The following is a 14,766-nucleotide window of genomic DNA, read 5'->3' on the forward strand; positions in this document are numbered from 1 at the left end:
ATGCTCTAGATCTGTCATTCTGTGGGTTGCGTAAGTAGCTGATGCAGCCATGTAGAAACTCCAGGTACAAGTTTAGTGAGTAGGTGACTGTATTCTGGTGTGCCTAGGCGTCCCTGTCCTCACTGACACAGGATACTCTGTGTAGTGTGTGTGTGTCCTCACCGACACAGGGGTCACAGGTGTCCGGGGCGCGTGTGTAACGGGGCGTGTCTTCCTCTACCAGCCGATTGGTCACCAGGCCTGGGCAGCTGGGTAATATGGCGGGATGCACCTCGCTCTCTATGCCCTCCAACCGCCGGGCAATCCTCTCCTTCCTACACAATCAGACACAGAGTCAAATACGCACACAGTGACACACGCACACACAGTGACACGCGCACGTTCTCATCCATCACGAATGTCTCGGTTGTACCTGTTCATTTCCCAGTCACAGCTAGTGCTTGGGCTGATGCCTTCAAAACGCTTCCTTAATTCTGAAACTGGACAGATGAAAACACAGGTAGGTTAAACAGGATAAAACTGGAAAGTAGAGAATAAAGTTTATTCAATTCAGTAGTCATTATAAGAGAGAGACACACTTCACAGCAAATGAGGATGGACAGTTTAAGCTCACATTAGCCAACAGAGTTTACTGTAAATTCAAACCGATCTGGTACAGGCTACTGTCACATCTAGAGCAGGGGCGGCAGCGTAGCCTAGTGGTTAGAGCGTCGGACTAGTAACCGGAAGGTTGCAAGTTCAAATCCCCGAGCTGACAAGGTACAAATCTGTCGTTCTGCCCCTGAACAGGCAGTTAACCCACTGTTCCTAGGCCGTCATTGACAATAAGAATTTGTTCTTAACTGACTTGCCTAGTTAAATAAAGGTAAAAAAAAAAAGAATAGATCTCGGTTTGTTTGTGGGTCTTGTTATAAGGAGGTGACGATTCCTCCAGTAGCAGACTCTGTTCTCTACGACACAGTGACAAATCGCTGAGAGACACATTCACAAGGAACTGACAAAATCTGCATCCCGCTTCGATAATAGAAAGCGTCCAATCTGCTACTGACTAATTGACTTAGCGAAAGAAGTGGTTACACTCTGAATCTTTCATGTGATTGATCGAGACCTACATAGAGACCGAGAGATCACACAAAATTCACCCACACCCATAGGCTGTGTTTACACAGGCAGCCCAATTCTAATCTTTTGGGCAAATATTAGCGAAAGATCTAATCCGATTGTTCAAAATACTAATTACAGGCAAAAAGAACAGAATTGGTCTGCCTGTGTAAACACAGCCAGAGCAGGGCAGTCAGGTAATGGCCTATTGGGTTGGACTGAACCAGACTGCCCCTTTAGGAGGACAGACAGAGTCCTATCCATGAGCTAGTAGGAAAGGAGCTGCACTGTAGTCAGGATAAACAGAACAGTACAGTCTAGAGCTTGTTATGCGTGTTACTGCTGGACACCACATGTAATAAAGCAACTTTTCAATCTTTTCTACAACAGCCGAAGATGTAACATGTGTTTCCCACAACATCACACGGAGAGAATAGTCGCTAAGTGCATCGCTGGAGCATGTGTCGATACTGATAGGATCGAAAGAAAGGTAGAGCTGCTCTTGGATCAGCTTTCTTCATTCAAATCTTTCCTTAACATTACAATTATTTCACAATAACGACAACATAGAGACAACATAGAGATATTACGACCTACAGCTGCAAATATTAAGGCAGCTTATTCTATACTCACCCAATAAATTGCACTAAAATCACAGATTTGGCACATCATTGTGCACATGTCAGGCTACTCAAGAAATATATTGAGACAAATTACAGACACGAGCCTACAATTATCAAAATATAACAATTGATGGAACATGAAATCTATTTCAATATGATTGAAATAGGCCTAAAGCCTACTGATTATATTTTAATGCACTCATCTCAGTTTATTTGAAACATATTTTTATTCATTGCTTCTTTGTAACACTTGCAAAGAGAACTTTGTATTTGTAGTCAACTTTGTTCTGAAGTTAATCAGATGCGTAACCTTTATTTAACTAGGCAAGTTAGTTAAGAACAAATTCTTATTTACAATGACGGCCTATACCGGCCAAACCCAGATGACGCCGGGCCAATTGTGCACCGACCTATGGGACTTCCAATCACAGCCGGTTGTGATACAGCCTGGATTCGAACCAGGGCGTCTGTAGTGACGCCTCTAGCACTGAGATGCAGTGCCTTAGACCGCTGCGCCACTGTGGAGCCTGAGAGATGGATAATCCATGTGATTCTACGTTTAGCGGAGAGCAAAAAGCATCTAACGACGCACTTAGCTGTTCTACGAGTGGTCTGGTAATCGTCTTCCTCTGAGGATTGCCATTATACAGTTACACAATAGACATCACTTCCCTCAAACCCATAACTCTGGGAAAGTATCCTTTGTCCGAGAATATGTCCCAAATGGCACACTATTCCCTATATAGTGCACAACTTTAGACCGGAGCTAAAAGGGCTCTGGTCAAAAGTAGTGCACTACATAGAGAATAGGGTGCTATTTGAGATGCAAGCATTGTCAGATAGAGTCATGTGTTTCATGCAGCACAGCATGCTGAAACAGAAAGCCCTAAGTCACCTTTAGGGAGGCTTGCCAAGAGATGTACATCTATATCCTTGGTGTTCTTGGCCAGGTTGTTTTTCTCTTCGGACAAGAACACTTTCCGGAAGCTGCAGAGGGGCACAAATAAACACAGAACAGCTCAGTCAGTCATAACCAATTATGTATATAAACACTAGATTGCTGATGCTATGTAGAGTCGTGGCCAAAAGTTTTGAGAATGACACAAATATTCATTTTCACAAAGTTTGCAGCTTCAGTGTCTTTAGATATTTTTGTCAGATGTTACTATGGAATACTAAAGTATAATTACAAGCATTTCATAAGTGTCAAAGGCTTTTATTGACAATTACATGAAGTTGATGCAAAGAGTCAATATTTGCAGTGTTGACCCTTCTTTTTCAATACCTCTGCAATCCGCCCTGGCATGCTGTCAATTAACTTCTGGGCCACATCCTGACTGATGGCAGCCCATTCTTGCATAATCAATGCTTGGAGGTTGTCAGAATTCGTGGGTTTTTGTTTGTCCACCCGCCTCTTGAGGATTGACCACAAGTTCTCAATGGGATTAAGGTCTGGGGAGTTTCCTGGCCATGGACCCAAAATATCAATGTTTTGTTCCCCGAGCCACTTAGTTATCACTTTTGCCTTATGACAAGGTGCTCCATCATGCTGGAAAAGGCATTGTTCGTCACCAAACTGTTGCTGGATGGTTGGGAGAAGTTGCTCTCGGAGGATGTGTTGGCACCCTTCTTTATTCGTGGCTGTGTTCTTAGACAAAAATGTGAGTTAGCCCACTCCCTTGGCTGAGAAGCAACCCCACACATGAATGGTGTCCGGATGCTTCACTGTTGGCGTAACACAGGACTGATGGTAGCGCTCACCTTGTCTTCTCCAGACAAGCTTTTTCCGAGTAAAGTATTTTCAGTAATAGGCTTTTTACATCAAGGTCGTAGATCCTGTTGATCTATTCACACTGACTCAAATCTACGGCACTAACATACCAAGTAAGACCTGTTATGTCTATTGGTGTTACTTCTATCCATTACCATTGTCTAGCCATTGTCTACATGTTACGTCTATCCATTACGATGGGAAGAGAATACCGTTGAAAAATATCCAGAGGGCCGTTGGCAATAGAGTGGGTTGGACTTCAACGCGAAACAGTTGTGGCATGAAATATACAACGAGACTATCTGAGGGAAGGGGCCTTTGAAAAGAGGAACTCATCCTTTTGGGTTTTAGTAGATGAACGAGCGCATTACATTGCAAAGAACACGACACACCCAGTTTGCTGAAGTATTTCATCATTTGCGTAAAGGATGACAAAGATCATGGACAAACAATAACGCAAACGGATACTGTGGTCCCGTGTGGCTCAGTTGGTAGAGCATGGCGCTTGCAACGCCAGGGTTGTGGGTTGTGGGTTCAATTCCCACTGGGGGACCAGGGTTCAATTCCCACGGGGGGACCAGGATGAATATGTATGACCTTTCCAATTTGTAAGTCGCTCTGGATAAGAGCGTCTGCTAAATGACTTAAATGTAAATGTATACTGTAAACGTAAAGAACTGGTTGGATACTAGATGTACAATATATGTATGCGGAGCTGTGGAGTCATGGGTGGCAGAAGGGTGGAATATTTGACACGAGGACAAAACGTTGACACGATGCAATCACACCAATGTTGCAGTGGCGTTCACTCTAGAGTGACCTTACCCTTCACTTTCTCACTACGCTTGGACACTTTCCCATTGGGAATGCTGTATAATGTACACACAGACACCCACAGGCAGCATACACAGGCTGAAGAGAGACTATTACATGTGCAATGATACTGTATACAGAACCGAAACAATACACAAATATTGATATTATCCATGAAAATAGCATCTTACCTAAGAGCCCTCTTCTGTAAAAGTCTCGCCTTCCCAAGTTTGACAGGGGTCTCACTCCCAAGTTCTAGAGAGGAGAGAGAAAACACAATTTAGACTTTAAGACTATACTCAGTTCTTCATCACTTGAGTGAGAGGAGACAGGGCCATTGTGAATGGTCCAACTTTACACATTTGAATGACCAAACATTAAAACGAGTGTATTCAAGGCATCTTAAGGTCATTCAACAACATTTCTCGATGCATGACATTAGTCAAGTGGACTTGCAGCACTGCAGAGGAATTAAACACATTAGAAAACTAAAACATGTTTTATTGAATCATGTTGAACAATAAGATGTGTGCAGCCTTCGGGTTGTAATAATGGGAACAATGTCACTGTGAGCGCATCAAAAATTGCACCTATTCCCTATATACTGCAGTACTTTTCAATAGAGCCGCAGACCATTGTTTATTTGAAAATGAAACCAGGTGAGACTTGAGACAGCTAACTCACAAAGAAACACGCACGCACACAGTAAATTGCGGTACAGCTCTTTCTAAAGTGCCTTGTCTCTATGATGGTCACAGCTCAAGGCGTTAGCGGTTTGATTGCTTTTCATTGAGACGGATTGGATTCTTTAAAGTCTGATCACATGTAGGGCTGGCACAATTACGTATAACCATGTAACCAACGGACACGGCCGGATGTGATGAAGCCTGGATTCGAATCAGGTACTGCAGTGACGCCTGTTGTACTGAGATGCAGTGTCTTAGACCACTGCGCCACTCGGGAGCCCTTTGTGCGTTTAAGTCCGTTTCTGTGGAAACATGGATTCTTTACAAAGTGAAACAAGCAAGGTGCTGTAGCAAAAAAGTATTCAGTTGCCTAGGGAACGCATCCCAGATTGCCTGCACCAGCACACAGAAATAGAATGAATAAAACTGGCTTGGAACCTCTAACCCTGGCACTTTGACTGAGTACATGTGTACACTCGCAATGGCTGCCGGGTATTGTGATGCAATAATTTCCATGGTAATGTAGAATGTTCATTCAAGTGATGTTAACTGATGTGGCTCATGCAATGGAAGGTTATTTTTTCAATGTCAGTTGAGTTGAATCAACAAATCACAGCACATATTGATGGGGACACTTCCTGATTTTCTCCTATGGGTATGGCCGCCAGTCCACCCATTATGCCATCGTGGACTTAAATGGGGACGGCCGTTATATTCATTCTGTCTATGGCAGCCCGTGCAGGCAGGGGCGGAGGAGATCAAATTTCGCACATTTTCTTGTTTCATAGATTTGTTCTATTGTGCTTTTCGAACAGTTAAGACCACGGTCACTTGGCTGCCCAATTAAGGTCCTCCAAATTTCCATGAACATCACAGCCCTAATCACGTCATGGTTGTTTCTTTGCGAGTGTGTGGCAGCGCCTACCAACTCTACCCAATAGAAGCCTCTCTATGAGAGCAAAATACAGAGGAGATACAAGCAATTCAAATTAAATACATGGTAACCAACCCTCACACATAGGTGACTGATGAGCCTTTTCTTACTTGCCATCACGACACAGGGGCATCGAAGTGATAAGTGCCAGCCACCATCATGGCAAAGACAGTTGTCAAGCTCTGCCCTAATACAACACAAACATCATAGTTCCTATGAAGAGAGCAGCAGCCTTGAATATGTGCAACACAATTTTAGACATAGAAACACAAAAACAATGGAGACCGTTTAAAGTCAATGTGGCGGAAGCATGGCCATCAAGTCTTGAATTTGCTTTGACATACAGAATACTTCAGAAAGTATTCACACCACTTGACTTTTTTCACCATTTTGTGGTGTTACATCCCGCATTTAAAATGGATTAAATTAAGATTTTGTGTCACTGGCCTACACACAATACCGCATGTCAAAGTGGAATTATGTTTTGACATCTTTACAAATGAATGAAAAATGAATTGCTGAAATGTCTTGAGTACACCTGCTCGTCAAATATCTCATTCCAAAATCATGAGCATTAATAGGGAGTTGGTCCCCCCTTTTCTGCTATAACAGCCTCCACTCTTCTAAGAAGGATTTCCACTAGATGTTGGAACATTGCTGCGGGTACTTGCTTCCATTCTGTCACAAGAGCATTAGTGGGGGTCAGGCACTGATGTTGGTCAAATAGGCCTGGATCACAGTCGGCGTTACAATTCATCCCAAAAGGTGTTCGCTGAGGTTGAAGTCAGTGCTCTGTGGAGGCCATTCAAGTTCTTCCACACCCATCTCGACAAAACATTTCTGTATGGATGTCGCTTTGTGCACAGGGGCATTGTCATGATAAAACAGGAAAGTGTCTTCCCCAAACTGTTGCCACAAAGTTGGAAGCACGGAATCGTCTAGAATATCATTGTACGCTGTACATTTTCCGTTGCTGGAACCAAGGGGCCTAGCCCTAAACATGAAAAACAGCCCCAGACCATTATTCTTCCTCCACCAAACTTTACAGTTTGCACTATGCAATCGGGCAGGTAGCGTTCTCCTGGCACCTGCCAAACCCAGATTCGTCCGTCAGACTGCCAGATGAAGCGTGATTCATCACTCAAGAGAACGCATTTCCACTGCTACAGAGTCCAATACCGGCGAGCTTCACACCACTCCAGCAAATGCTTGGCATTACTGATAGTGATCTTACGCTTCTGTGCGGCTGCTCGGCCATGGAAACCCATTTCATGAGGCTACCGACGAACACTTCTTGTGTTGATGTTGCTTCCAGAGGCAGTTTGGAACTTTGTAGTGAGTTTTGCAACCGATGACAGACCATTTTTATGCGTTATGCGCTTCAGAACTCGGCGGCACGGTCTTTGAGCTGGTGTGGCATACAACTTCATGGCTGAGCCGTTGTTGGTCATAGACGTTTCCACTTCACAATAACAGCACATGGTTAACCCGGGCAGCTCTAGCAGGGCATAAATTTGACAAACTGACTTGTTGGAAAGGTTAGAAGAGATGTCCACATACTTTTTTTGTGTGTGTGTGTGTGTGTGTGTGTGTGTGTGTGTGTGTGTGTGTGTGTGTGTATATATATATATGTCAAAAGTCGCAAAATAAGTTGCATGGATTCACTGTGTGCAATAATAATGTTTAACATGATTTTAGAACGACTACCTCATCTCTGTAACACACACATACAATTATCTGTAAGGTCCCTCAGTACAGCATTGACACAGATTCAACCACAAAGACCAGGGAGGTTTTCCAATGCCTCGCAAAGGGCACCTATTGGTAGATCATTTAAAAAAAGCAAACATTGAATACAGTGACGATTTTAGCATGTAAATCTTGGTGGGGCAAACTCAAACTGCCAGCAAAGCCACAACACAACACTAAACAATACATTAATTGCACTATAAAGGTGACAAACGGTGCTCACAAACTGTTAGGGCCTACATAAAGCTGTCCCAACAGCAGAGCTTTCTTTTCAGCACCGTGGAGTGAATCATTACAACTGCTACACCTGGATATCAGCGGAGCCTTGTCTGGCAGCGAAACACTTATTTCAGTCAATATGGCTGACTTGCTTAAACAAATGTGGTTTCTACTGACAATTGAGATATACAAACTATGGCATAAGGAGACGACGAACGGAAAAAAGAAAATCCGTAATTTCAATTAAGAGAAACTATTTGTTCAGCACTTTTGAAATGTACAGCGACAGTATTATACCTGTACACCAAGTCAGACCTGAAGGATTAATAAAGGGGACATATAAGCAGACAATGAAAGCTCTTACAATATTTAATGGCATTTCTCTAAAACAGGCTATAAACTACATGTGCATCACCAAATCAGAGAAGTAAGCTAAGTTATTAGGGTGAGGCACACGGGCTACAAACAGCTTACTACACAACATACACTTAGTATTACTTTCTTAGCTACAGTATACATGTCTCCCTGGCATATTACATCATTTATGCAACAGTATACAATACATTTTTGGACTCACCTTGTTGTGATGTGCTCACTTGAAAAGGAAGTTGGCGCAGCAGTCCTTGCGGGCAAATTTTGTCATCAAACTTTGTCAAAGTCTTTCATTCTCTGGAGATTAAAGTGCTTTCAAAACAACAGGGAACTAAGGAGGAAAAACGAGGTCGAATCATGACGTCAGTGATCTTCAGGTCGAAGCTCTAGAAAAGAGGCCTGAGTTCCCGACTTGGAATTCCGAATTGGATGACTGTTCAAAACGTATTTTCCCCAGTCAGAGCAATTTTTTCCCCCCCAGAGTTCCCAGTTGTCTTGAACGTGGCAGAAATCATACTGGATTGACAGCATGGCCAATGTAATCAAACTTTTCTGGCCTATGGTGTTGAATGTTTATCCTTTTAAGCTTGGAAAAGAGACCTTTAAACCCAGACTTGAACCACACAGCCACTCCACTGAATAGCAGGCTAGTGATTGCATTGCAACACTTGCAGTTAGCCACTGATTCCTTCCAAACCACTCATTGTTGAATTTGCGATTTCCAACTTGTTGTGTAATGTCCAATGGTCGATGAGCACCGATACATTTGATCTATAAATTGCGAGTAGATTGTCGACGTGATTCATGACATTAACTGCTTGTCTAGCTTGCTAGCCATGATTTTGAAAGGATGATGTTGACATGATCAGTCCAATCAAAGCTACGGTAGATGTAACATGATTTGATGTCATTCTATCTGTGGCCAATGACCTTGAGCCTTTTTGGATGGGCACTTCTAATGTAACTCAAGGGGCTTGAATTTTTCAGTACTCCCCGTAGATTTTGCGGTGACGTAGTGTACCCATCTGTGAGCCAATCATGGCACAACTAGATAACATTGCCAACCCCAATGTTCAGTATTTTCCGCTGGCTGCCCCTCCACCACAGAAAGCAAAGTTTTCAAACCCCTTGACTTTTTCCACATTTTGTTAAATTACAGCCTTATTCTAAAATGGATTAAAAACTATTTCCTCACCAATTTACACAAAATACCCCATAATGACGAAGCAAAAACTGAAAAATAATATTTACATAAGTATTCAGACCCGTTGCTATCAGGGTAAGAATTGAGTCAAAATTGACTATGCATAGATGATAACAACAGAGAGTAGCAGCGGTGTAAAAGACGGGGGGCAATGCATATACTCTGGGTAGCCATTTGATTAGGTGTTCAGGAGTCTTATGGCTTGGAGGTAGAAGCTGTTTAGAACCTCTTGGGCATAGACTCGGCGCTCCGGTACCGCTTGCCGTGCGGTAGCAGAGAGAACAGTCTGTAACTTGGGTGGCCCATTCCTGCTGACAGAGCTGGTGTAACTGAGTCAGGTATGTAGGCCTACATGCATTTTCAGTTCTGCCCACAATTTTTCTGTAGGATTGAGGTCAGAGCTTTGTGATGGCCACTCCAATACCTTGACTTTGTTGTTCTTAAGCCATTTTGACACAACTTTGGAAGTATGCTTGGGGTCATTGTCCATTTAGAAGAACCATTTGCGACCAAGCTTTAACTTCCTGACTGATGTCTTGAGATGTTGCTGTTGCTTCAATATCCACACAATTGTCCTCCCTTATGAAGCCATCTATTTTGTGAAGTGCACCAGACCCTCCTACAGCAAACACCCCCACAACATGATGCTGCCACCCCCGTGCTTCACGGTTGGGATGGTGTTCTTTGGCTTGCAAACCTCCCCCTTTTTCCTCCAAAGATAACGATGGTCATTATGGCCAAACGGTTCTATTTTCGTTTCATCAGACCAGAGGACATTTCTCCGAAAAGTACGATATTTTTCCCCATGTGCAGTTGCAAACCGGAGTCTGGCTTTTTTATGGCCGTTTTGGAGCAGTGGCTTCTTCCTTGCTGAGTGGCCTTTCAGGTTATGTCGATATAGGACTTGTTTTACTGTGGATATAGATAAGTTTGTACCCGTCTCCTCCAGCATCTTCACAGTGTCCTTTGCTGTTATTCTGGGATTGATTTGCATTCTTCACACCAAAGTACGTTCATCTCTAGGAGACAGAACGCGTCTCCTTCCTGAACGGTATGACAGCTGCGTGATCCCATGGTGGTTATACTTGCGTATTATTGTTTGTACAGATGAATGTGGTACCGTCAGACATTTGGAAATTGCTCCCAAGGATGAACCAGACTTGTGGAGGACTACAATTGTTTTTCTGAGGTCTTGGCTTTTAATTTTCCCATTATGTCGGGCAAAGAGGTACTGAGTTTGAAGGTAGGCCTAGAAATACATCCACACCTCCAATTGACTCAAATTATGTCAATTAGCCTATCAGAAGCTTCTAAAGCCATGACATAATTTTCTGGAATTTTCCAAAGCTGTTGAAAGGCACAATCAACTCAGTGGGAAACTTCTGACCCACTGGAATTGTGATACAGTGAATTATAAGTGAAATAATCAGACTGTAAACAATTGTTGGAAAAATTACTTGTGTCGTGCACAAAGTAGATGTGTAGGTGTTCCTTTTGTCCAGGTGGGAAAGTGCAGTGTGGAGTGAAATATAGATTGCATCATCTGTGGATCTGTTTGGGCAGTACGTAAATTGGAGTGGGTCTAGGGTTTCTGGGATAATGGTGTTGATGTGAGCCATTATCAGCCTTTCAAAGCACTTCATGGCTACGGACGTGAGTGCTACGGGTCTGTAGTCATTTAGGCAGGTTCCCTTCGTGTTTTTGGCCACACTATAGTGTTCTATGGTGGTCTGCTTTAAACATGTTGGTATTACAGACTCAATCTGGGACATGTTGAAAATGTCAGTGAAGACACCTGCCAATTGGTCAGCACATGCCTGGAGCACACGTCCTGGTAATTCGTCCGGCCTTGTGAATGTTTATCACGTCAGCTATGGAGAGCGTGATCACACAGTCGTCCGGAACAGCTGATGCCCTCATGCATGCCTCAGTGTTGCTTGCCTTGAAGCGAGCATGGAAGTGATTTGGCTCGTTTGGTAGGCTTGTGTCACTGGGTAGCTTGCGGCTGTGCTTCCCTTCATCGTCTGTAATAGTTAGCAAGCCCTGCCACATAAGACGAGCATCGGAGCCGGTGTAGTATGATCAATCCTAGCCCTGTATTGGCGCTTTGCCTGTTTGATGGTTCGTCAGAGGGCATAGAAGGATTTCTTATAAGCTTCCGGGTTAGAGTCCCGCACCTTAAAAGCGGCAGCTCTATCCTTTAGCTCAGTGCGAATGTTGCCTGTAATCCATGGCTTCTGGTTGGGGTATGTACTAGAGGTCGACCGATTAAATTGGCGCCGATTTCAAGTTTTCGTAACAATCGGAAATCGGTATTTTTGGGCGCCGATTGCCGATATATATATATTAAAAAAAATGTACACCTTTATTTAAATCTTTATTTAACTAGGCAAGTCAGTTAAGAGCACATTTTTATTTTCAAAGACGGCCTAGGAACGTTCAGGGGCAGAACGACAGATGTTTAACATTGTCAGCTTGGGGGATCCAATCTTGCAACCCTACAGTTAACTAGTCCAATGCTCTAACACCTGATTACATTGTACTCAACGAGGAGCCTGCCTGTTAGCGAATGCAGTAAACTAAGGTAAGTTGCTAGCTAGCATTAAACATCTTATAAAAAACAATCAATCAATGACTGTCATTGCTCCAATGTGTACTTAACCATAAACATCAATGCCTTTCTTAAAATCAATACACAAGTATATATTTTTAAACCTGCATATTTAGCTAAAAGAAATCCAGGTTAGCAGGCAATATTAACCAGGTGAAATTGTGTCATTTCTCTTGCGTTCATTGCACGCAGAGTCAGGGTATATGCAACAGTTTGGGCCGCCTGGCTCATTGCGAACTAATTTGCCAGAATTTTACGTAATTATGACAACATTGAAGGTTGTGCAATGTAACAGGAATATTTAGACTCATGGACGCCACCCGTTAGATAAAATATGGAACGGTTCCGTATTTCACTGAAAGAATAAATGTTTTGTTTTCGAGGTGATAGTTTCCGGATTAGTCAAAGGTATATGGTTTAGAGAGAAATAGTCGATGCGTTATAATTCCTGTAATAACTTGCGGCTGAATTTGAAAGGGGTTCCTTCGTTATTTTACCGCTCATGTCTTCCATAGAGAATGTCTTGATCTACTTCAAATAAGGTCTGTTTTGTGCAGGCTTAAACCGCCTCAACGCTTTGATACCCGTGTAAATCTCACTAGGATAAGGTAACGTTTGTCAACATATTTTCATAAATCCACTATACAATTTTTTTTTATCTTCGCTTATATTTAGCCAATATTGATCAGAGTTACCTTGTCCTATGTATATCTACACAGTTATAAAATTGGCACGGTGATGTAAGCCTACACAAAACACAGACCTTATTTTAAGTGAATCTAAAAATATTCTATGGAATAAATGAAGGAACCGCTTTTCAGATTTTGCTAAAAGGTGTCATGGGAATTATGACTCGCACTTTGGTTGTCAATTCTTACCATGCCCTTATTAAAATAGGATTTCCTGCATATAGAAATTCAAGTTTTTGTTTTCAACATTCATCACAGGTAACTTAAACTATTTTTATTCAAACAGTTGAGAGTATTTGTCTCCTAAGCAGACTCTTCAGTATCATTGTCACTTCAGAGCTGTGTGTGTGTGTGTGTGTGTGTGTGTGTGTGTGTGTGTGTGTGTGTGTGTGTGTGTGTGTGTGTATTTATGCATTATATTAAGTTCAAATAAGTGTTCATTGAGTGTTGTTGCACTTGTCATTATTACAAAAATGTGTGTATGTGTGTGTGTGTGTGTGTGTGTGTGTGTATAGTATACATACACTGCTCAAAAAAATAAAGGGAACACTTAAACAACACAATGTAACTCCAACAGCACATGCACAACAGCATGTGAAATTTATTGTCAGTGTTGCTTCCTAAGTGGACAGTTTGATTTCACAGAAGTGTGATTGACTTGGAGTTACATTGTGTTGTTTAAGTGTTCCTTTTATTTTTTTGAGCAGTGTATATATATTTTTTTTTTAATAAAATCGGCCGATTAATCGGTACCGGCTTTTCTTGTCCTCCAATAATCGGTATTGAAAAATCATAATCAGTCGACCTCTAGTATGTACGTACAGTCACTGTGGGGACAACGTCCTCGATTCACTTATTGATGAAGCCAGTAACTGTGGTGTACTCCTCAATGCCATCGGAAGAATCCCGGAACATGCTCCAGTCTGTGATAGCAAAACAGTCCTGTAGTTTAGCATCTGCTTCATCTGACCACTTTTTTATAGTCCGAGTCACTATTGCTTGTAAGCAGGAATCAGGAGGATAGAATTGTGGTCAGATTTACGAAATAGAGGGCGAGCTTTGTATGCGTCTCTGTGTGTTGAGTAAAGGTGATCTAGATTTTTTTTCCCCCCTCTGGTTGCGCATTTAACATGTTGATAGAATTTAGGTAAAACTGATTTAAGTTTCCCTGCATTAAAGTCTCTGGCCACTAGGAGCGCCGGCCTCTGGGTGAGCAGTTTCCTGTTATCTTATTTCCTTTTACAGCTGACTGAGTGCAGTCAGTGCCAGCATTCATCTGTGGTGGTAAATAAACAGCCATGAAAAGTATAGATAAACTATTGGCAAATAGTGTGGTCTACAGTTTATCATAAAATAATCTACTTTAGTCAAGCAAAATCTAGAGACTTCCTTAGATTTTGTGCACCAGCTGTTTACAAATATGCACAGACCGCCCTGTGAAAATAGCGAAAATATATTTATTTGTCAAACAGCAGTCAAGCAACGATCATCATGTCACCAGAACAAGACAGACAATATTTATTGGAAAGGAGCATCAAGATCACCATGCACTTTCAGCACCCTGTGAAGTTCATCGTAACTTATTTCATCTGTAACCTAATAAACTGCAAGGTTTCCCTAGTCATAGTGGGCAGACCACACACACACACACCATATTGTCTCGTGACTTCAAGTTTACTTCGATGTAATGGTTATTATATCAATTTTTGCACATAAAGACATTTCCACCACCTTTTCTAGCGTAATTCATTTTACAGACACAAAACTATCCCACCATGTCGAACGAACAAATTACCTGTCGGCATTTAAAAAATATTACGAAGCTTCCTGTTTCCATTATAGCTGTCATTATTATTTTTCATACGGTATGACTTTACGCACATAAAAACTGTGGATGGAAACACGGTTAATTATGTAGGCAAAACATTTTAACTTTAACGGGACTGTATACTCCATTTTAAGAATATACAGTACTTATTGGTTCTTTACTGCAC

At 42.2% G+C, this 14,766-nt stretch overlaps 1 protein-coding gene across 10 annotated transcripts in view; it reads right to left on the bottom strand.

Annotated features, from left to right (window-relative positions):
* The window catches only part of LOC129859466 (supervillin-like), a 154,220-nt gene that overhangs the window by 92,169 nt on the left and 47,285 nt on the right, over positions 1–14,766 (bottom strand). For all 10 annotated transcript variants that reach the window (XM_055929295.1, XM_055929291.1, XM_055929299.1 and 7 more), the window contains exons 2-5: positions 4,500–4,563; positions 2,620–2,711; positions 413–479; positions 163–314 (exon numbers count right to left, since the gene is read on the bottom strand). In XM_055929295.1, coding sequence (XP_055785270.1) covers positions 163–314; positions 413–479; positions 2,620–2,711; positions 4,500–4,563 — 375 coding nt within the window. The remainder of the gene's footprint in view (positions 1–162; positions 315–412; positions 480–2,619; positions 2,712–4,499; positions 4,564–14,766) is intronic.

Source organism: Salvelinus fontinalis, chromosome 7 (genome assembly GCF_029448725.1).
Source record: "Salvelinus fontinalis isolate EN_2023a chromosome 7, ASM2944872v1, whole genome shotgun sequence".
Classification (NCBI taxonomy): domain Eukaryota; kingdom Metazoa; phylum Chordata; class Actinopteri; order Salmoniformes; family Salmonidae; genus Salvelinus; species Salvelinus fontinalis.